The following is a 23,612-nucleotide window of genomic DNA, read 5'->3' as shown; positions in this document are numbered from 1 at the left end:
AACAATCTAGGTTAAAAAAAATCCTCACTGGTCCATAACCTGCATAACCACAGCTGCTCTGTGTTTTGCAGATAAATGGTGGCTGAAGGCTTGAGGATGGTGCTGGGAAAGGCAGTGGGATAATTTGGGGAAGAGTAGGCAGATGGGTTACTGGAGAACAGTGTGCTCTGCTGTTGAAAGAGGGCTCAGAGTAACAAAATCAAAGGTGTGTCCATGGGATGGATTTTGTTTGGCGAGGTAGAAGCTCAGGTCCTCATTGCAAAGCAAAGCAAAAAAAATGGCAGTGCAGGGGTGGGAGCTGGTCTCTGTCCCCTGGGGTCTGTGAGTGTCCACTGCCTCTTTCCTCTCTCTTTCAACCTGGGGATGCTGCAAAGGAGGCTGGCGCCTGTTTCAGTTCCTGAAACTTTTCTGTAGGTGAGGGGAGTCAGATGGGGGCTGAAGGCAGCCAGGTCTAACCACACCTGCCAGGACTACCCTGAGCTGCTACTGGCTAGTGTGGTGGAAGAATGCAGTAGTTGGTGGCACCACCCAAGGTCTGCTGTAGCCATGACCTTGTCCATCCCCTGCTTTCACAAGGGTACCTTTCCAAGCCCTAACTGCCAGCATCTCCATGAGAAGAGTCCTTGCCAAAGGACTTTTTATAGAATTTCAATAATATTTTTTACTGCTAATTTTTATTTTGACGTGAGTCTCTCTCGAGTGTTCCTCATTGTGGGGCTAAAAGTTTGGTGTTTTCTTTAATTATTATTTCTCCACGTTTAGGTGTTATGAGGTATGGATAATTTTATTATAAGAATCAGTTACATTTGGACCGCTCATTGTGAATGTGGAGTCTTTACATGTGTAGAGTTAGTTTTCCTTACAGGGTGCATTGACTTCTAACATGGTGGAAGCTACTTATCTCTCCTGCCTATGTCTGCTTTAGGGAAGCAGATGGAAAATAAAGTTTTGAGGGAAGGAACATTTGGCTGATAATTCATGTATTGCAGAATTAATATAAGTTCTGCCTTAATCACAATTTTCTTTCCAATATTTTTCATCATTTTAAAATTCATTATTTGTGAGCACAGGGCACTGCAGTACTGTATATGTTTTGCCTTTTCTTTAACATTGTATGTTTTTTTCTTTCCCCCCCCCAATTCTAACAGTCGTTTTTTGCTGTGCAGCTTTACATTTATTCTGCTATTTGATGGAAATGAAAAAATTCTTATTAAAATAAAATACATGATTATATCTGAGCTCCCTTCTAAACTTTTGTTTTATAGATGAGCTTTTTAACTTTTTTTTTTTGCAATAAATGCATAGGTTTGAAAAATTTTCATTTTAGTATATCTTTTCTAATTGATATTTGTAGGTCTGTAGAGGCTTTCAGGTTTATTGTCCTTTATTGAACCCAAGATAACCTGAATTCATATGGTTTATCCATATTCCATACTCCTGAAATTCTCCTACTGCTTCTCTGTGGAACAGCTGAATGACTTCCTTGAATTAGTGTGAGGTTAATTCCTCACCACATGCTCTGGACTGCTTCAGGATGTTTTACTGCTGAAAGCCATTCTGCCTTAAAGTTTTGTGAGCTCTGTATTATTTTGGCAGGAACAATTCAAAATTTTCTCACAAGGGTTTCTAAATTACAACCAGCTTTGTAACATCCTTCCAGACTGGGTAGTTGCTTCCTTACCTGGGTGGCTGACTTCCTTGGAAGTGTTTGAATTTTATCTCTGGTATTATGTTTTTTGAATTCTTTGTTGTAGCATACCATGGTTGAATCAAAGTGCTTTTCCTATCTGTGGAGCTTATTATTTTATTGAAGAGAACTGGCACTGACAAGCTCAGCGATTCTCTTTGCTAGTCCAGATCTGGCTTAGGAGTTTTAAAATTTAAAACCCGTCTTTGCCGGCATGACAACTTTATGTTGGAAATAACATTTCAGTGACTAAAAATAGCATTTTAATCAAAATATCCTATTCTTTTGGACTTACACTCCAAGAGTTGCTTTTGAAACTTAGAGATCACTAATTGCATGATTTTAAGGAGATTAGATGATAAAGAAGAGTCTTGAGTTCACTTTTACAGCAAAATTACATGTCCATGTTTTTAACCATATACTTTTATACAAATGCATGGTTTAGAAACAAATATTCACTTAATTGCAATTTAAACAACAGAATTTTAAAGTAGTATATGTATTGAATTGAAATTATTGATACAAAATGCATTTGCTCATATCTGAGGTAATGCAACATCATGCAGATTTTAGTTTGGATTTTTCTGAAATGACAAAAGATAATTAAGACATTTGTTTATTTTTTTTCCCTTGCATGAAAATTATGAGCAGAATTAGCTAAGTGTGGAGATCTGGTTGACAAAGATTTGTGTGCTTACTTATTTTTTATTCAGTCTTTGGTAGCTCTGAAAAATCTCTGGCAGTATACTACAAGCATAACATTACTTTGGGTGAAATTGTTATTATTTTTAACTCTTCACACTGATGTTGCACAACACCCCATAAATGCTTCTATAATTTTCATTTTTGATGAAGTGTTCACCAGCTGCAGTTTGACCTGGAACAGTAGAACATCTTCTTAAATGTGTTCCGCAATTCTGGGCTTCGGAATGCAAAAATCATAGGGTTGATGATGGCGTTGCACATGATGAGTGTCCCGTTCACATGGAAAATGGACATGTAGCAGGCACAGTAAGGGTTGTGTGGGCAAAACCTTGCTAAGAGGATGTGAAGAACAAAGGGGGCCCAACAGCAAAGGAAAACTCCAAGAAAAACAGTCAGCGTGATCGCGCCTTTCATGTTAGTTCTGTGATGGATGGTGCTGCTGGGCAGTGAGGCGATCTTTTTGGCATGAGATCGAGCCAGGAGGAACATGTGGATGTAGAGGCAGAGTATGAAAAACATCATCAAAGGGAACAGGATGGTGAAGGGAATGACTGTTGCTGCTTCGTAGGAGAAGAGGGCAATGGCAATGCTGCTGCCGGCACAGAACGCCCAGATGATTGCCAGGATAACCAAGGCCCTCCTCAGTGTCATGATATTGTGGTACCGCAAAGCGTAGAAGATAGTGATGTATCTGTCTGCTGCAATAGCTAGCAGGCTGAAAATAGACCCCAGCAGAGACAGAATGAACATGGAATCCATGGCATCGTCCAGTTTTTTCTCGAAGTCTCCATGACGTGTCAGGTATCCCATTTTGCATAAGATGATGAAGATGTTCTCCAGAGTTTTGTACAAGCTACCTAACATGTCTGAAATGGCTAAACTGCAAATGAAGAAGTACATGGGCAAGTGTAAATTCTTATTTCTTGCAACAGCAATGAGGATAAGTAGATTTTCCAGTATCCCAGCGGCAGCAACAGTGAAAAAAACTTCCTCTGGCACCACAACCTGGGTGCAGTCAGTGATATTTAATGAAAAATCACTTATGTTTTCGAGGGATGGAATGCTTGTCTGCCCTGGGTGTTTGATTAAGTTGGAAGGTCTCTCAGTGCTCATTCTTCTGGTCATGGAAAGAGTCTGCATTGCTTCTTTTTCAGGTTTGGCTTTATTGTGAAGCTGACCTGTCAATCAGACCATTCTTCTTTTGATCAAGGCTCTCTCTTTCATCTGAGGCAATTTTAAGACTTAACTGAAATGTCTGGAAATTCTCCTACAATAAAACATGTAAAAACATAAATATCAAGAAGAAATTGACCACACATATGAAGCAAAAATAGATATTTGAAATATCATCTATTGCTGTTTAAAGCAGATAGAGAAAACAATTGGATGAAATAAGAGCTGTTCAAGGCTTCACTGAACCTTAAAGAGAATCAAAGTGTAAATTCTCTTTTAGCTTCAAAGTAATTTTAAAAAATATGGGTAATTTTCTTTACCAATTTGCATCCCACATTTACTGAAACAAATCTTACAAACTTGAAGAGTTTGGCAATCTTTACTGGCTCAGCTGTTTGCTTTGAGAAAGCCTGGCACTTCTCACAAGATTCTCAGCATTATTAGACACAAATAAAACTAAAGCCAAGATAAACTCTTGTTCAGAACAATAACATGTTTACCTCCACTGTTGATGGTGTAATGAAATGCCCGCAATTTAGATGCAAACATTCGTAAATACTGATGTATTTAGAGGCATGTTAGATGCTAATGAGAGTCTTCCTTTTCATTTAGATTGAAACTGTCTTTTGATTCCATGAAAGTATTTCTAAGATCCAAAGTACAACTTATCTGTATTTTACCACTATCTAAAACCCCAAATATTTTGGTATCGGGATGATGTTTTCCTTTCTCCATAATGATCCTAATCTAAACTACATCCAAGCATATAGGAGTCCTTCCAAAGGAATAGACTTTTTACTCTTTTCATTAATGTATAAATTTATATGATATTAATTTAGCTTGGATATGACCCATAAAAGATAAGAAAGAGCTTTTCTTGTTGTCTTCACAGCCAATCTTGGGAAATATAGATGCAGTTTTGGTATTTAGAAAATCCCCTTCTTTAGAGATATATTTTCACTGAAAGGGTTGTCAAGCACTGGAACAGGCTGTCCAGAGAAGTGGTTGAGTCACCCTCTCATGAGGTATTTAAATGAGGTATGGATGTGACACTTAGGGACATTGTTTAGTGGTGGACTTGGCAGTGCTGGGTTAATGGCTGGACTGAATGATCTTAAAGGTCTTTTCTACCCTAAATGAATCTAAAACATAATGATTCCCCCTCTGTTTTTAAATTTAAACCAGCTTTCTTTGACACTTTCATATTAGTAAATCTTGACATTTCTTTGGATATTTGTTCATAGTCAGGGTTGCTGAATATTATAACACACAGTTATTGCTGAATATTATAACACACAGTTCTCCCTGTTTCAAAGGGAGAAGTTGGAAGTTTCATTTATTTTGTATACAAGTCTTGGAGCACCAGCCATCACAAATTTGATGAAACTAGACCACTAAAGAGGAAGCATTCAGGAGAGTACCCATATATATCTGAAAACAGAGGCTGTGTAGTGTTAAAAATGAACTGTATTGCACTCCAGCATGTGTGGGCATTCCCAAAGATAATTAGGCCAGCATCTGTCAGTATGTGATGGAAGGAGTTACTAACAAGAATAAGAAACTTGACAATGTCTTTGTAATGATATGTTTTTCCTATTCTCACCTGGAGCTACTGTCACATTAAGTTTAATGATTTCTAATCTAGCACTCTGTTACCAATTTTCACTCTTTATAGGAAGTCAACACAGACACTTCAGACAAAACTTCATTTCAATAGGATTTAAACAGGAGATTCAGCAAGCAAACGTTTATTAAGTTGCTATTTTCTCAAAACTGTGTTTCAAGAATGCTTCTTTGCTGATACAGTCGTATTGCTGAAATAAACTACGTGAAAAACATGAAGTTTCCTTCATTGAAAATATGTAATATTATGAATGGCATGGTATATTACTTCTGCGGCTTATAATTTTACAGTTACTTTGTTTTAAGCTAAGAGCAGAGAATTTATAAGAGCTTTGGTGCATTTACAATAAATTGAATAATTGCATCACTAAATGTTGTTTTCCAACAATCAATAGAAAGCCAAAAAAGCCTATATTGTTTCAGAGATTCTCATTGCAGCATGAATACATGGCTACGGCACACTATTCATATAATATCTATTAGGGTTCTATATCTATATCATATCTATTAGAGTTCTATCAAAGATCTTGTCCATTATCTCCTTTTCTGATGCTTCAGTGTGGTGCACAGTCATATTTCAATCTCAGATATCCCAGAAAAATGTCTGTGTATTCAGTGTTTTACTTGGGTCATGAATCCAGTGCTTGATCTGCACGACAAACATTATAAATCTGCAGTAAGTTCCACAGTTACAGGATTCTTTTCACTGCTGCTGACCTACCAGAGAGTGTGCATTGAGTAGTTTAGTGGTTCTAAGCAGTGTAGGAACAGGCACACTACACATGGGAGGTGCCGTGGTTTGACCAGGAAGTGAGTTTCTGACAAAGTTGTGATCAAACCAATCAGTAGCTAGATTTGAAAACTGGCACTTAGAGTGGTCACTGAAGACCTGGATACGCCTCTGAGAACACACAGGAGTTAAAAGCAGAAGATTCCCAGAGGGACTTTCTCTTTTGAGTCCGGTCCATGAGTCGATCTGACCTCCTCCCCTGCCCAGCTGCGTCTGGGTGGGGGAGAGGAGGCCATGGGGCCTGTGGGGAGGGAGGCCGGAGCCCTGCAAGGAGCAGGGGTGGAGGAGACCTGGAATGTTTGGGCAGCACCCGCCCCAGGAGAGAGTGATAGAGTCTGTGCTGGCTTAAAATTTGATCTCTTGTGCCGGCACCACGGCCAGGAGAAGGAGAAGAGCAAGGTGCCCAGCCGCCGGCAGACCGCGGTTGAGGTTTTAACCCCTTTGGTGCTGAGACAATGAAAGCTGTAAAAAACACTGATCCTCCGCAGCTGAGAATTAAGAGAAGACAGAAGATGAGCAAATGAGAAGAAGGCTTAAGTGGGTGAAAAAATGCCAGCAGATGAGAAGCGCCCTAGATGGAAGAAATGGCCTTTTGGCTGGACTTTCCTCTTACATGGCCACTGGATGGATCCAATTTCTTCCTGTAATGTAGCGACTGCACCTTGAAGGAAGCAGTTAGCCAGAAGCCAGGAGTGACAAAGCTGGTGTGAGAAGAAGTAGAAGGAACAGAGACTGATAGGGAGGGTGTGGTGAAGCCCTCTGCCTTCAACGGAGAAGGATCTCTGTTCATGAAGCCCCTTGGCCCCAGGAGGTAAAATATCGACGGGACAGGTGTCCCAAATGGTGAGAAACTGCCACTTCTTAAAACTAAGCAAGGCATTCTAAAAAAGACCTAAGAAGCAGTTTAAATCCATAGACAGTAGTAAGAGCACTGGACATAGAAAGAAGATGATCACCATGGCAGATTCTCTCCGGGCGGCTGCCACGTGTGACACAGAAACACAGGGAGTTCCAACTGTGTTTCCTGGAGAGGCCCATAGTGCAAGAGAGAAACTCCTCTCTCCTGGTGAACTCAAGAGAGGATGTGTAGAGGATGGTATTGAACTGTGAATTGAGTGTTAGAGGGGTGGGGGGAGGAAGAGTGTTTTAGAAGTTTTCCATTGTGAATTATTGTATGTAGGTTTTTTTTTCTTTTTTCCCCCCTCTTGTCTTTATGTTATAAATTAATAAAATGTTGTGTTTTTCCTCCATTCCCAAGTTGGAGCTTGCTTTATTCTATTTCCAGGTCCCATCTCACAGTAACCATTTTAGAAATATACCTTTCATAAGAGCACTGGCATTGTGCCAGAGTCAACCCATAACAGGAGGTAAAGCTGCTGTGAGCATGGTGAGCAACATCAGAAAAATGGGTCCCCAGCACCAAGAAGCCCAGGGTGAAGAAGGACCACCAGGACGCCACTGGATCCATGGGTGGTGACTGTCTTGTGCTTGATTCTCTCTTCCCTCACCACCCTTTTATATTTCTTTCTATTTCTTTACCTCACACATACTGTTAAATAATATCCATACTATTACTTTGGCATATGGTCTTGTGTTCACCTTCACTTGGGCAGAGACATTTTTCAATATTTGGATCTTAACAATGTCTTAAAAGGTAATGGGAAAAGAAGACTCTTTGAAGCTTGGATGCATATTTCTACTGTCTACAGAAATTAGAGCTATGGTCCTTTCACACAAGTATGAAAGATGAAAAAAAAAGTTCACACTTCTGTGTTAATACCAAATTCAGTTTGAATGCATTAAATTTCATCTCCCCTGTCAGTATATTGCTGGTTTGCTTTGTACTGTCCAGATGATGGGTCCATGCCACTCCCTCTCTGAAATACCTCAGATTTTCTTTTGCAGGTACCTGCAAAGTCAACCTTTCCAAGCTAATGCTTACATTTCAGAACTATTAAAAATAGGGCACAACAATCTTATAATAAAAAAAAAAGCCATATAGGACAATTCTGGTTTTCCTGGCAATCGATAGCTGAATTATTTGGATTTTACCTTTTTTGAGGTCATTTATGGTCTAAGAATAAGTCTGCCTGACTGTAGCAAGAAATGTAAAACAGTCAAAAATCAATAAATAACAATGAACGACTCTTACAATCTGAAACACATTTACATACCTATCTGTATAACAAAATCAGTAAAAAAATCAACCCATTCTTGTTTAAATTAGATCCTGGATGGAGACATCAACAGCTCAGTAACACTGCATATTCAGAAACATTATTTATCTAGCAGGATGCAGTCTCCTGAGCTGTATAATGGGCAATGAACCCATTATAGCAATAGTAAAGTCACTAAAAATGCACATATTTGTAGTGGCTGCTTATGATGCTCTTGTTGCTTGGAAAGTGTGTTTGCACTGGTTTATATTACACAGCTAAAAGCCAGCCCCAGAACTTCAGCTTGTGGCAAGGCTGAGAATACCCTTGAAGATGCTGGGGACTCCCAGTGCTGCAGAGTATTAGCCTTGGGCAAAAACCATAAATCTCTCCCGTGTGTCCTGTGCCCACTGATAACTAAAATACAAATTTCTCTGCAGTAGAAATACAATGACTTAGCATCTGAAAGGTCTGGGAATAATAGGTCTGCTCTTGAATTTTTTTTAATTGGATGAAAACTTAATTCACTGAATAAATAAATAAAACATTTCCCTCGATGCCAAAACATTAAATTGGCCAGATCAGCTGCAATAGCAATAAAAGTAATTTCAGCTGTGAACTATAATGAGAAGATATGGTTAAAAAATTATATATCTTAAATACTGTATAATTTCTCAGGGACTTTTTTTTTGCATCTATTATTGTTTTTGTAGCAAACCATATTTCCTGTTATCGTAGAGACCCCAAGATGTATTTACTCTGTAAATAGCTGTTAGGAAATAAAACCTGAAAGGGTACTGAGTAGTTTCTTTGGCTTTAGGACTGCACAAAACAGCTGTAATAATGAGCCAGTTGAGGCAATGATTTCTTTCCAGAACCATGAAATATATGAATTCCTGGTTCTAAAAAAAAAGAACCAGGAATTTTTTTTACAGTAATTTTGAAGGAATGGAACAGAATAAGGGGTTTGTGTATCATACACAGTGTAAACAGTACATTTCACAACCTACTCAGTGTATAAATAGGTGCTCATTTGTCACTAGAAATGCCATAACCTTCCCTCAGTCCCCCAAAGTCTCCAATGTATTAGCACTTGCTTCTATGCCTTTATCTCTAGTTAGATCCAAAGCTTTATCACTTGGACACCTGATGATCTGTTCAGTTTGGTTCCCCTTGTCTGGTGCAGTTTAGAATGACCTCCTTTGTCTGAAAATGCCAGCCAAAGTTCCATGGACAGGAGCAATGTATTTTTTCAGTCACCTGTGTTCAGCTGTTGCAATTTTGTATCAAGGTACATTTGACAAAAAACTAGTGACAAATACCTTTTCCCTTCTAGCTTTTCTGGGAGTACACCAGGCATTTAAGAAGGAAACAATGCACTCAAAAACATGGATGTGGAGGCTTAGCTTTTAAAGCTGTAAAACAATAAAATGGCAACCTTTTTTTTATTTTTTTTTTTTTTTAATTTTCTTTAGTAGGTAGGCAATGGCTTTCACGGGGACAAGAAGGGCTGGGCCTGTTATAGGCAGGTGAGTTATGAGGGCAGGATGACCCCTACGTGTGCTAATGGCAATTTCTTTTTGTCTGCCAGCCTGGCTTAACCCTGAACAAGCAGGTAAGTGAAAAAACACATCAAGCCTGATCCTGCCTTGCCCTGTACATTGTATGGTTCTTTACAGTCATCAGAAGTAATTGTGTCAGTAAAAAATACAGATTCCTAAGGGGTCTCTCAGCTTATCTACTTTCTGTAGCTTTTCTGTCTGTCTTATAGTACTGAAAGTATCTCACTCACTTGTAGATTGACTATGTTTAAAGTACCTCAGCATTGCCTGTACAAAAAAAAGAAAACAGAAACCTGCCTGCTTGAGGAACAATAGCAGATCATAAGTGAAACATCCTCAGCTATAATTGTTAAACTCTTGAAGGAAATAGTTTCCTCAAATGACCTTGTTTTTAAATCTCTCACCATTTATTCAGCAGACCTAAATGGTGCAGGAAGCATCCAAGAAAGTTGCTAAAATTTAGTGGCAACACAGTTCTTTGATATTGTCTAAGTATTGTTCCTTTATATGGGAATCCTTCTGAGAGCATTCGTATTGCCCATCAGTAACTGAGACGGTAAAAATGGTGCACATCTGATAACTTTCCTTCATATAAAACTAAGAAAGTCTAGATTTTAATATAGGCATTATATGTTAAAAACTGTCCAGCAAACACTGAACAAAACAGTGGCTGTGATTGTAAAAGAGTGACAGCATTAATTCCCATGCTTCAAAAATCAGAATTTTTCACTTCTGAATATGAAACATCTCAGTTGCTGGCATTGAGATGGAACAGAAAGATCTCTTTCCAGGGAAGGAACACGAGTTTCTCCTGCTTACTGCTGTAGGTACAGCTAGGAAAAAGTACCATGCGGTCACATTGCATTGTTCAGTTGCTGGAACTTGTAACTTCTCATCAAAGTAAACATATTTTATGAAAAACCAATTTATACCAGAATAGAATACTGGTGGCTTTTATAGAATAATTTTCCTTCTACGTATTTTTGTCCTGTTCTCTTTTATTTTTTGAAATTACAGTGTAGGTAAAACAATATCAAATAAAGGTATGTGGAGACAGTGAGGAAAATTTGAGATGCTAAGATACCTGGATCTTCATCACACAATCTTTTGAAGTTTTATTAAATAACTGCAATTAGTATCCCTGCTGTATTAGGTAATTTATTCTTTTGCTTTGATCTCCCTCTAGTGTTCAAGAAAATAGTGTCAGCCAACTATTAATGACTGATCAGAGCTATTCTAATTATTCATGAGTAGACATTATATAACATTGTGTTTCCTAATCTCGAGTTCATGAACTGTTATCAGGCCTAGATGAACTTTTTTTGTGTAAGGTTTTTCACTGCCATGGATCTTGGTGATTTACTGCACCAGGATAGTGAGTGTATGTTCCATATGATTTCAGTGTTGCTACTGTCTTAGAAATAACTTCACATTGATAGAGATGGCACTTTTTAAAGAAAACAGCAAGGAAGCAAAAAAGGGAAGTGTGTATGTATACAAGCTAAATACATAAAAAAATATTGTTGTATCTAAAGCTGTGCAAATTCCAATTGGGTTAACTACTACCAAAATTTCACTCACATGATTGCAACTGTGACTTCCTTTTAAAAATACTTTCTAGAGTGAAATTAAGGTGCAAATCATAATTGATGAAATTTTAAATGTATGACATGTGTGTATATGTTGAAGAAACTTCTTTTTTCCTGACTTTGAAAACAGCATAAAAGCATTTTCTGACCAAATAATAAACTGAACAGACTGGAGATCTTGCAAAGATTACAGCTGAAAAAAAATTGAATGTTTGGTTTACTTCTTATGGATGTTTCTCTTTCTTTATCCTTAAAATCAGCACCAAGGTAACACAATTATGTGTTTGTTTTATAAATAAGGAAAAATCAGGAAAGATTTTCTAATTAATATTTAAGGTTAGGTATATTAACTATGCCATGATTTTGTTGCTAAAAAAAATAAAAATGTAATAAGGCATCTAAGCTATGCAGAACCGAAATGGTCAAGACTACTTCTCTCTCTCTTATGTCAGTGTAGCTTCATGTAAAACGTGCATAGCTCTGGGTGTTTCAGCAAAGATACTGGAAGCAGGTAAAGTAAAATGGATTAAAAAGGATTGACTAAGCTCTTAATGTCCTTAACAAAATAAATCTTTGCAGTAGCCGAGAGAAAAAAGGAATTATGTTGGATACTTATGAAGGAAAACGCAAGAACCTTTAAAAAGGCAGAGAGAAAAAGAAATTAAAGCTGAAAACCCAGGAAACATTTTCTAATTGATTAAATTCTTGTGGCAGTATCATTTTTCACATACAAACTCTGAGACTGTAAGCTATGCTGTTACCTGGGACTGAAAAAAAGCTGCATAAAATATTGGACGTTATGTAAAGACTCTTGTTTTGTCACAAGGCATAAACACAGGATCTTCACAAATTCATTAGTGAACTTTATTTCACAAAGTCTTTAGTGAGATGATCTTCTTCGTGTCAAATGTGTGGACAATTTGCTGAAAATGAGTAACCTATAGAGATTAAAGTTAGGACCTGTACAAAATCAAGTGCTGTAAATTCATTAATGCTTATCTGACTGGTGTTCTGCTTCCTTTTTCAGTAGTTTTTCAGTAGTTACACTTTGAAGCAGCCTTCCCACCAGTGTAGACAACATGCTGTGCCCTGGGGAGGGGGAACTTCTGCAAGTCATTTACTACACAGCTATCAGGGAAGGGAGTGAAATTGCCGTGAAGGCTTCCCCTGTCTTTACTTCTGGACAGTATATGTGATCATGAGAGTTGTTTTTTTTTTTTTTTCTGAAACATGTGGAGCCTTACTCTCTGCAAAGCTTCTGTTGCTTTGTAAAGTTGAGATAATATTAAGAAATTCAACTATTGTGATATAATTATTAGTCAGTCGTAATTTTTACAACATAATCTACCTAAAGAAATAAAAAACCACCAAAAGACAAAACCAAACCAACCTTGCCCTGCCTGATGCAGATAATTGCTTTGGAAGTGGTGTACTTATAACCTTTGCTCACATCCTTCACCCTCAGAAGAGTCTCATGTCATTGGCGACAATTGGTGACAAGCTACAGTGATCAAAATGTACTAAATATGTTTCTTTATTAAGATTATAGTGAAAAGATTCATGTTTCTTTGAAACAATAGGTATTGTGCCCCAGACTTTGTAGTTGTCTTTTGTTATACTATTCTTTCCTATTTGTTTCCAGAAGAAATTATTTTTAAGAAATTTTTTTAAAATTTTTATTTATTATAAAGCTGTACATTTCTACAAAGAACAAAAAATGATACTGGATTTAAACACAGAGCAAATAGTTCTTTGGGATCTTTGTAAAATCAATCAAGAGGCCTTCAAGTGACATTTCTGGAGGCCATTGCTCTGTTCTTACACTTTCCACTAAATCACTGTTTTCCATTAATAATGCCATCACAAAAATGTTATCAGCAAGCATTAAGGAAATCTTCTTTACAGAAAAGCATTAACAATTTATTGAAAAATAACTCCTGTGTTCCTGCTCTAAAGAAAGAAGCAAAACTAGCTGCTCTTTTAGGAGCCAGCCATCTTTTTCTTTGGCTGTGTTTGCTCCAATAGTTGCAAACAAAATAATAGTCAAAACAGATGGTAACATTAGAGTAATATTTAATATTTTTAAATGACAGAAAACAAGGGTGTGGATTTCTAGCATGTAGCCTGCTGTTTAAGTGCATTATCTTGTGTGATGCATAGGGTATCTCTTATTGAAACAAAAACATACATCAAAAATATAGCATCTTCTTTCCTGAGAGCTGCTTAAAAGTTCCATTGTGCTTTTTGTTTTGACACTGAATGAATATATATATATCCATTTATGCTAAAAAGTAGTGAAAAGACAATTATTAAAATTTTAATTCAATAGATATTTATTTTCTTTGGGAAGCCTTTAGAATGGGGGCAGGGTGAAGAAAATACCTCTTTTAGATTTGTCTTTTCAGAGCCATCTTCATTCCATATGCCTGAGAGGGAGAATGAGTAGGAAAAAAACTGTGGAAGGACTCATATCTATATTCTCCAAGAATGTAGAAATCTACTTGCACTTGGAGTAGTGGCCACATAAAACTTTAGTCCCTATGGCTTTAGTCCCTATGGCAATGAAGCTGTGGCAGAACAGGTATTTCTACTTCTACACAGTTATCATGGAATTACAGGTATATATGGTGCGTTTGTGTGTGTTTGTGTGTGTGTGTGTGTGCATGTGTGTGCATGTAGTGAAATTTGACTTCTGCTTCTAATCTGAAATAGTTAACAGGGAAAGGCAAAGTCTAAGTAATAGTTCAGGTTATCTACAACAACACGCTTTAAGCAGAGACATTTGCTCTGTCCTCATTTGTGGTTATCTGCCTCAAGGCAGAGACTGCTGCTGTTCTCTGCCTTCCTCTCTTGTGTGCTGCTGATTGACACAGGATTAAGTATCTAAAAGTATTGGCAATTAGAGTGCAGCAAACCACACAGTTGTCTGAGAAATCTGTAACTGTCAGGTACATCGATGGAATTATTCAATACTTGCACTTGAGCAAGTGAGAACAGAATTTGGTCTCCCTGAACAGAGTGAATACAACAAAACTGTACCTGGCAGGTGTAGCCTTCCTCAGATAATTCCCCGTCCAGACTCAGAAAAGCAGTCATTGATGACCAGTTAGAAAGTCTCTGAGGGATGTGTGGCCTCTGGCTGACACAGTGAAAAAAACCCAAACAGGAAAAACAGTAAACAAAAGATAAGAAATATTTCAATAGAAGTTCTCCTACTCTATACCTTAACTTCTTCCATTGGTAAAGAGGATAATCTTACTTAGTCGCCATACAAGAGGCATAAAACCCTTGCTAAAATTTTGCTTTAAAGAAGAATGATTGGAAGATGAAAGATTTCAGGGAACATTAGGAAATATGGCACTCCATTCCACAATAACATTGCATATTTCTAATTTTTCCAAGCAGGCTTTCTGACATTAGATATATTTTGTAAACCTCACTTACCTGCTAGTGAAACCTCTTGTGAGTCAGTTTGCTGGTAGCTTTGGGAGCAAGATTATTTATAAAGGAAATGAAGCCAACACAGTCTTTGCGTAAGGGAAAGATTGGAACATCTAAATCAAAGAGGAGGACAGTTGTTTCATGGGCATAACCTTGAATTAGGATCTCTGTAAAATAAATCATCCACTGTCTCTTGAAATATTTATAAGAAAAAAAAAAGAACAAGCTGCCCAATCAAAGGGAAAATATTCTGTTTCAGATAGATTATCTTTTCAGCTACTCCTCTTTATAACCTCCCTTCCTAATATTTGGAAGAAGAGGTGTGTAAATCACAAAAAGATCATAGACTATATTATAAATAGCATTTACACTCAGGTAAATGGTTGAGAAGGTGTAAGATATTTATTGCCAATGAGATGATTTTCACTGACTTTGTTTTCAACCTATCATCTCTACTAAAGACACAACTGGTGGTTGAACTGAAAAGTTAACAAGGTGGAGAGAACTCAGCAGCACCAAATCCAACTGTCTGAATAAATACAAGTGATCATTATGGAAATATGTAATTCAGGTTGTGAAGGTTAAAAAAATGTAGTGAGCTTTAACAATATTCCATGAAGATGTGTTGGCCCTATTACTGAAACAAATGGGAAGGAATAGCATAAGTGAGTCACCCTAGGGAAAAACTTCACATTTGGATCTATTAAATAGCAATTAAATTTCAATGCCCAAAAGCAGAATTATATTCTTAACAGTATAAGCTGAGTAAATTTGTTTGCTTGCAGGCTACCAAAGAAAAATTTAAGTCTACTTCAGAAAGGGTGAATTCAGGTTCAGGAAAAGAGGACTTAATTCATCTCTGTGCAGCAGGATTGGTAAAAACATAAACCCCCAGCAATTAGCAGTTTGACAGCTTCAGTGAGAGTAGTTTGGATCCCTGGAACATAATGGCTGGAGGAGAAAAACCTTAGCAACTCATGCAAAGGGAGGGGACCTGAAAAAATTAAAAAACCTTCAAAAGTGAAGGTATTTTCATAATCTTTGAGTTTCCTTCAGATTTTCAAGGAGGAAAAAAGTGTCCCACTCTTACTCTTCATCTTCAGTTGTACACACATTTGCTTTTAACTTCCTTTTCTTTAGACCAGTTGAACCTGCTGAGTGCCATTATGATATGCAGAAATAATTAAATAGAATAAAGTCAAGAAGACAGCTGGTGTCACAGGAGTGCAGAACATTTGTTTACTATTTTTTACTTGCATTATGCAGCATTTGAATAACTTCCTTCAAATATAACTGGTTATGGTCTTTGCAGGTGCAAGCTTCAGGCATACTCATTCTTTATACTGTCAGGCAGAACTCATCCTGTGAATTCAGGTTCTTTGCACTTCTTTGCACATGAAGACACTCATCAGGTGCCTCAAAAGTTGTAAAGACCTTCACTCCTTGTGTTATGAATTTCTGTTCTACACTAAGAGTGCAACATGCAGCCTGACAATATACTGTATGCACAGAAAAAAATTGTACTGTAAGCTGTGATAAATAGTTAATAAGGAAAAGTCTATAGATTCAGACTTGCATTGTATTTTGGTTACAGAGAAAATAAACACACTGGAGTCACAGAGAGTGGTTCATTCAGCCTTGGGCAACAAGTAAGTTTGGAAGAAGTCTGAATTGAGAATGAAGTGTAGAGTCAGAACTCTGATGATATTTAGTCAGAGAAGTTGTGCATGCCCCATCATTTGAAGTGTTCGAGGCCAGGCTGGATGGGGCTCTGAGCACCCTTGTCTAGCGGAAGGTGTCCTTGCCCATGGCAGTGGAGTCAGAGCTAAATGGTCTTTAAGGTCCCTTCCAATCAAACCATTCTGTGACTCTATGCAAAATAAAGACATCAGCTCAAAACTCCAGTATGTCCCTACTAGGATTTCAAATACCTCTGTTCAGGGATAAGGTGAATGCCACTCCAGCCAGCCCAACAAAGCTGGGACTGTAGGTGTGTGAGGGACAACACCGTGCCCTCAAGTTCTACCTGCAGCTCACAGAACTCTCAGGCTCCAGGATCACATTGAGTGCAAAGCTGGAGCAGCAGGAGAGCTTGGGATGCATTTCCTGTACTTTTGACCTGGCCACAGAGGCTCTCTGCTACTCAGCAGAGGTGTCTGATGCCATGGGTAAATGCACAGTGAATGTTCGAGGAAGCAGATTTATAAGAAATAGGAAGGTTAGTATTTATCAGAGTTTTATTCTGAAAAGTGCTGTGGGCATTTAGAAAAGGGATCAGAGGTGAGAAATAAGTTGAAATGCCACTTGACAAGTCACCTACCTAAGCATAAATCATTTTATGTTAATTTTTTCCCTTTGTGAAGGGAAGGTATGTAAATAGCAAAGGATATGTCAGAGAGAGGCCAGGACTTATTCAATTTTTTTTTTACTATGTAATATTAAAAAAAAAGTACTACGATGAATTACAATGAAAAAGCAGCTAGAATTGCATGTCATAAATAAAAAAAAAAGAATTCCTGTTATCACACTGCATAACATTTATTGTTTCTGTTTATTGAGCCATTAAATCAGCAGATTATTTGAGTTTGAAGGTTGAAAAATGCAAAATAATTAGAAAATGGCCTTATCACCCAAAAAACTTGTTATAATGATTTTTCCAGTTCAGTGTTTAAAAAAATATGGTCAATTTAACACTCATATTGAGTGTGTTTTCATCCCACTGTGTTTCAATTCAAAAGAAAACTCCAGGAAATAAACAGTATTTTTACAACATGTGAAGAGAGTAAGAAATCTAGAAATTGTAGCAAAAAAGAGACCTATAAATAGTCCAGGCTTTCCAGGAGGAGACAGGACCAGTAGTGTTGGTTAGAAGAAGAGTGAGTGAAAAATGAGACCTCAGAAGGGTCAAGAAAACCACAAAACACTATTTCCACAGTATACACTTTTTTTCCTCCCCCATCTAATATGGAGGGAACACATGAACTCTAGTTTATTAGCTATATTAAATACTTAACAAAATCTCAGATTCTGTAGCCATGACCTTTAACAAAACAAGCAAGCATGGATTTAGCCTGCCATTTCATTCTTGCTACACAGTAGATGTTAGGCCAGATTTTTATTCCATGCAATTTTCAACATACTGTGTAAACTTGGAGCTTTGCAGAAAAGGCAGCTATTAGGCTACTCTGTCATCAGAAAGCAAACAATGATCTTTTGAGGACAGATGGTTAGAGAAAACATTAGCAGGAGAAGAGGTTTTTCTTAAGCAGAAGACAGTCTAATTGTAAACTGGTAAATCAAAAATATGTAAGTATGTGCAGTTTTATTAGTAGTAATCCAGTATTTGCACAAAGATGCCATCAATTAATTTTTCAGTGACTTGCAGTATGAAAGGCAAGCAAGTTTTAAGGAATTTCTGGACGTATACTGGTAATGAATTTGTCCCTGAGGCATACCATATGGTCAAACAGAGCTCGAAGAAGGAAGGATTCAGCCAACTTTTTCAGATGTCAGCATGTTTTATCTTGCACACTGAAATATAGGAAGTGATAAAATATGGGATTAGAAGGTCAGTAGAGATTTTTTTTTTGATCAATTTTTCGAAAAGGAATTTTCTATGAAATTTTGTTAAATCCTACAACATAGTCAAGCCGTGTATTAAACTCACTACATGTGGGAGTTGTGTGGTCTACTTAAATATTAACATTTACTTATTTATAAATAATTGGATTTGCTATTTTTGTATTGTGCTATTGCAAGTGTTCTAGGTATAATATTTCTATTCAACATGAAAAATTAGTAAGGTTTTAGAAGGAAAAGCTGGCATTGCTTTTGCCCTGGGAGATAATTTTCACACACATGGTATAGTGGTCAGGTTCTACTCAAATATTGGTATTCTAGGTGACCAAAAATTTTTTGATTGATGCAAAACATTTTCCATTCAGTCAATAGCATGTCAGGAGAATTTAGTAATCTTACTAAAAACTACATTAATTTCTTGAAAAGTGTGAATGAGAACAGCTAAAAGGAACACATGTTTTTTAAACTTTTTGAAAGGGTTTTTTAAAACTTTTTGTTTCCTAATTTGTTTGTTTTCCTTGTGTTTCTTCTTTATGGAACTTTTGGAGGATATTCTAACCATAGAAACCATTCTAACTTTAGAAAACCTAGAACCTAGAAAACCTAGCAAACCTAAACAAATAAACATTTGTTAATTTGATTATCCACAATCAAAATTAGTATTTAATTATTTTCACTTTCAAAAAGCAAATACTGTGATTCTTCTCAATTTATAAACGTATTTCTATTAATTTATTTATATTTATTATGAATTTATTTCTATTTATTTCCATGATTATCTCCAATTTATTTAAGATCCTGAATTATTTTTTCCTTTTTTTTACTAATTCTGTTTCTTCAGTACTAGCAACAAAAGAATGTTAATTATTTATTAATGTTAATTTCTCTTAATGTATTTTTCAGTGAAAGCTATTTTAATTAATATAATCACCTTCAAAAAGTCAACATATCCTTAATTTTTCATTACGCTTAGATAAATGACAGCATGGATCTGTAGATTTGCATCATTATACTTACTAAAAATGTTTCTGTAACTATGGTAAAAAACTTAAAGTTTTTATATGAACTTGAAAAAGAATGGGCAGGAGATCTTTCTCCTTTTTAATGTCTTTATTAAAAAGAATCAGCTCAGGTGGGGAGAAATCGACGGGTTGCGCCCACGCCGCCATTGCTCCCAGGCGTGGCACGGAGAAGGAGGGTGATGCAGCTTTGTCTGCTGGTCTGTAGGCAGAGCTGGGGATTCCATCCTCATGAGAGATTAGGAGATTCCGCCTTTTTGGTCCAACACCTCGGGTCCTCTTTCTAGTTAGCATCTTTTTAGGTTAGGGTGAGAAGCAAAAATGATCCAAGCAGGCACTGGACTATGCTCCCATCCTTAGACATCACCTAGGTACCCCTAGTTCTATGTTGGCTCGCTGATTTTAGGGGTTTTCCTGGAAAACTGCAAAATTTGGTGCAATGCATTTCTCATCTGCATACTAGCTCTGATGTCACTCCCATTCACCTGGTACCTGCAGGGTCCCTGGCAAGCATCAGGGGGACAATGGTTAATCACCAACCATTAACAGGTAATTGAAGAAGGACTCTTAACAATGAAGCTAGCTTAACAGCAACTGGTCCAACTTGTTTTAACTTTGCAACCTTAAAAAAAATAGATAACTTTTTATTCATAACAAACTTATAACCAATAAATCCTTCAGGACAGATATAAATTCACTTTTTTTTGAAAACTCTAGTCTTTCAACATTCAGGAGGAGCCAGTACCTTAGAAGGGAAATATCCAGAACTTTGTGTTCTCCTCTTCCAGAACCTCCTACAAGGAGGAGATCTTCCCTCTTCTCCTTCTGGTCTGGTTTATGACAAGAACTGATAATGGAACACTGTGGCATACGTCAGGCAGCTTTGGATCTGAAATTCAGGTCCCTTGGGATGATTTGCCTCTCTTACCATTCCCTGTCTGATGAGGTAGATGTTTTATTGCCTAATTACAAAGCATGCATCATCTTAAGGACAGCAAAATGAAGTCTCTTATAAAGTGATTGTCTCTTGTCTGGGATTTCTAGTTAGCTGTTAACAAGCAAATATTCAATGTTCAGTTAGTGCAGTTAATTTTTAAAAAAAGCTCATAAACATCTGAAGAGTTTGCATAGTGAAATAAACAAAATGCAACATAAGAATTTTCTTAATTTGAAATTTAATACTATATTTGACATTTTATTTCTCCTTTAAAAAGAATCTTTGAAGAAATCTGAATTTCTAAATAAAGTTTTATACATTTGTGTTTTCTCTCTAGGTAGGAGAAGAAACATTAATGCATTTTATGCTAAATAAAATTAACAAATAAAAATATGGAAAGGAGTTAGTGGAATGACAGGGATAAAAAAGAAAAAAAGAAAACCCTATAACTTCAGGCCAGTAAAATAATTTGTCCATTTATTAAAATCTCTGTCAGAAGATTCAGACACTGAGTACTTCAGTTGTTTTAGCTTTTCTTTCTTCAGTCTCAGAAAATTCTTGAGCCCCAGGGCTCTCAGTGGGGCTGCCTGAGGGCAAGGCAGCAGTTTGTCTGTTGTTTCTTCTGAGCAGGAGGGGGAAAAGTGCAATCCTTTGATAAAGCAGGTTGAAGAACTCCTTTTATTTTCCTTGTTTCTTTTTGTACAGAGGGCTTTGGGGCAGGCTGAAAGAGCATCCCTACAATTCTAGGATTGCAGGTGCAGTTAACCTGACCACCTCTACAACATTTTGTTCTATAAAGTTCTGATTTATCTTTACGTTTGAAGCATTGATAGTGGAGTTAAGCTGAGAGTGGAGTTAAACTTGAGTGGGAGGAACATTTGGAGAAGGGCATATGCAATTTAAAATATGACCTTCTCTTGTTGTGAATATGTAGGTGGAGGGGGGTTAACTGGAATGTCAAAGACAGCTCAAGTTTTACAACTTTTACAATTTTTATATCACTAAAGCTTCAAAAGGCAGACAGCTGAAATTTCTGAAATGTGTTAATTTACTTTTTCTGATGACCAACACATATCACTACTTGATAAAAACAAACACATTGTCCAAATGGATTTTTAAAAACAATTTATCTGTGTGGTCTCTAAATGCATTTGCAACTGTTGGTTCTCTTTTTTTAGTTTAGACATTTTTGACATCTTATTTTTCTTATATTTAATTTCTAGCTTTATGAATCATGTAATTTTAAAAAATACTGTTAATATACTTTCATATTCTGTTCAAGTGGTTACTGTCTGAAAGAAATGCTTACAATTTTTTGGCATGTAAAGAACAGAGATAATCAATACAATAGATTTGTCTGTTGCTTTTTCTCTTTAAGACATTGATATTCAGCTTTTGCTTCAGTTTTTGGATGGAAATTGAAGAAAAAAGCCTATTTCTTCAGGCATTTGTAGGTTTTTTCCCCTCTGACTATTAATTAGTCCATAGCATGCTTTTATTGAATGCTTCATTTGTTTAGTGTGACAGAAAATCAACAAAGACTTGGATTTTGTTCTCAATCTAGTTTGTATCTTCCTGCCTGTTATTGCCACTAAACACATTTCCCCCAAATAATGTTTGGTTATCTGTTATGTATAATTGAAAAGCCTTTTATATTGTTCATTTGTCATTCTCAGCCATGCATGGGTACTGAGACTTGGAGCAAAAAATTGAACATGTTCGTACAGGTAAAATGAATTTTTTGTCCTTTTACTAATCCTCTCAACTGGAGTTTAGGCTCAGTAGGAAAAAAATGGAAAGAAAAAAGGAGAGTCTCTTGTCTTTCCATCCCATTTAAAAAATCTTAGATATTTTGTCAAGGGATTCACCTTCTTGTCTTGTAGTCCCCTAACTAACAGGCACTCTTTGATGTCATTTGGTGGTATTTGTATTTTGTTGCCCATGGGCCTGCTTCCATTTAAATACAAGATTGTCAAGGTTGAATTAATATTTTTGTTTATGGTCTCTCGTCAGCTCTCAGAACTGCATTCTGAATGTAATTTAAAAAACCACATAGAAAACAAACACTAGAAATGTGGGGATTCTTGACTTTTAATCTGGCTGTTACATAGAATGAGTTTTCAACTAAGCCATTTATAGATGGCAAGTGGAAAAATTTCCTGGACCATTACATGTGTTTAACCAGATATAAACTACAGTGAAGTGAAGACCCTATAAAATGAAAGATCACCTCAATTGGTGAGAAGGTCTCAAAGAATGGTTTTAGAACAAAACCATGACAGCCTGCACAATTCCTGCTAAGTTGCCTGTTGGGCTCCAAGGCAGCCTGCAAGCAGAGCCAGGAAGAAAACTGCTCTTACAGACCTGCCCTGAAATGTGCTCCAGTCAATCTCCATATATGCTGAATTGTCACAGTGTTTCCAGAAACAATGACATCCAAGTTGGAATTTCTTTCTTTCCCCCAATCTTCCTGAACTTTCTGTGAATCAGGAAGCCAAATTCTGAAGGTGCCTTGCTTCAACAAGGTGAACAATCTCATACCCATCCTCTAAGAGACAAGACCTAAAGAGTTCCTGCACCCACAGCTGGAACAGTTCCTGATCAAAAAGAAACTGACTTTTTAAATTTCTGCTACATTTTGATGGGCTTACCACTGATATGTAATAGAAGAAGAGGAGGGGAAGTTTCTTGCTGTGTTTTTGGTCACCAAGTTGCGTAAGAGAAGAGAGGCCAGGCTGTTCTCTGTGGGATTTGCTCCACAGTTCATTAATGGTGTTACAATTTGTATGCAATGTGAACACAGAATGTGCTTGTGAAGTGGGTTTGCCATGGCCAGGGAAGTATTGGCACAGGTAAATTGTGATCTTAAAGTTGTTGAATGCAAACACTTTAAAAAAAATTCAGTTGAAAAAATATTTTTCTCATTTTCTCATTTTCTCATTAAGTTTATTATGTGGAATAGCTAAAATTGAAACAATTCTAAACACATTCAAGAAGCAGAAGAGTGAAAACATATGTAACAATCACATTGAATTAACACAGAATTCCTGTACTTTGCCATTTGTGTTTGATGTTCTGTAATAAGAAGAGCTATCTCCTTCACCATTTTATCAGAAATTCTTTTCTTTAGCAAATTATGTGTGATTTAACTTTTCATCTTATCCCAGAGTTGATAAAGAGCTGTAATAGCTTTCAGCAGAGCTCAAAATAGCTTGTTCTTTATTCAGAAAGAAGGTGCATAATTACATTAAGCCTGAAAAATTGAATAGTTTAGAAATTGAAAAAATGAACAACAAGAACCACAACAAAAATGTGTACAGTTTGACACATCCAGTGTACTGATTATGAAAA

General features: G+C 36.8%; 1 protein-coding gene across 2 annotated transcripts; it reads right to left on the bottom strand.

Moving 5' to 3' along the window:
• Positions 1 to 2,033: 2,033 nt before the first annotated feature.
• On the bottom strand, positions 2,034 to 14,807 carry MC2R (melanocortin 2 receptor). Of its 2 annotated transcripts, XM_064402599.1 has the most exons (3): positions 14,730 to 14,780; positions 14,325 to 14,424; positions 2,034 to 3,659 (listed from the first exon to the last, which is right to left on the bottom strand). In XM_064402599.1, exon 3 carries the CDS (start codon positions 3,530 to 3,532, stop codon positions 2,546 to 2,548), a length of 987 nt encoding a protein of 328 aa, XP_064258669.1. In that variant the 5' UTR covers positions 3,533 to 3,659; positions 14,325 to 14,424; positions 14,730 to 14,780; the 3' UTR covers positions 2,034 to 2,545. The 2 variants fall into 2 exon arrangements, with proteins under 2 accessions (XP_064258669.1, XP_064258679.1); XM_064402609.1 differs by lacking the exon at positions 14,325 to 14,424 and having other exon boundaries at positions 14,730 to 14,807.
• Positions 14,808 to 23,612: the final 8,805 nt, after the last annotated feature.

Source organism: Passer domesticus, chromosome 1 (assembly GCF_036417665.1).
Source record: "Passer domesticus isolate bPasDom1 chromosome 1, bPasDom1.hap1, whole genome shotgun sequence".
NCBI lineage: Eukaryota > Metazoa > Chordata > Aves > Passeriformes > Passeridae > Passer > Passer domesticus.
This window is presented reverse-complemented; position numbering and strand designations above follow the sequence as displayed.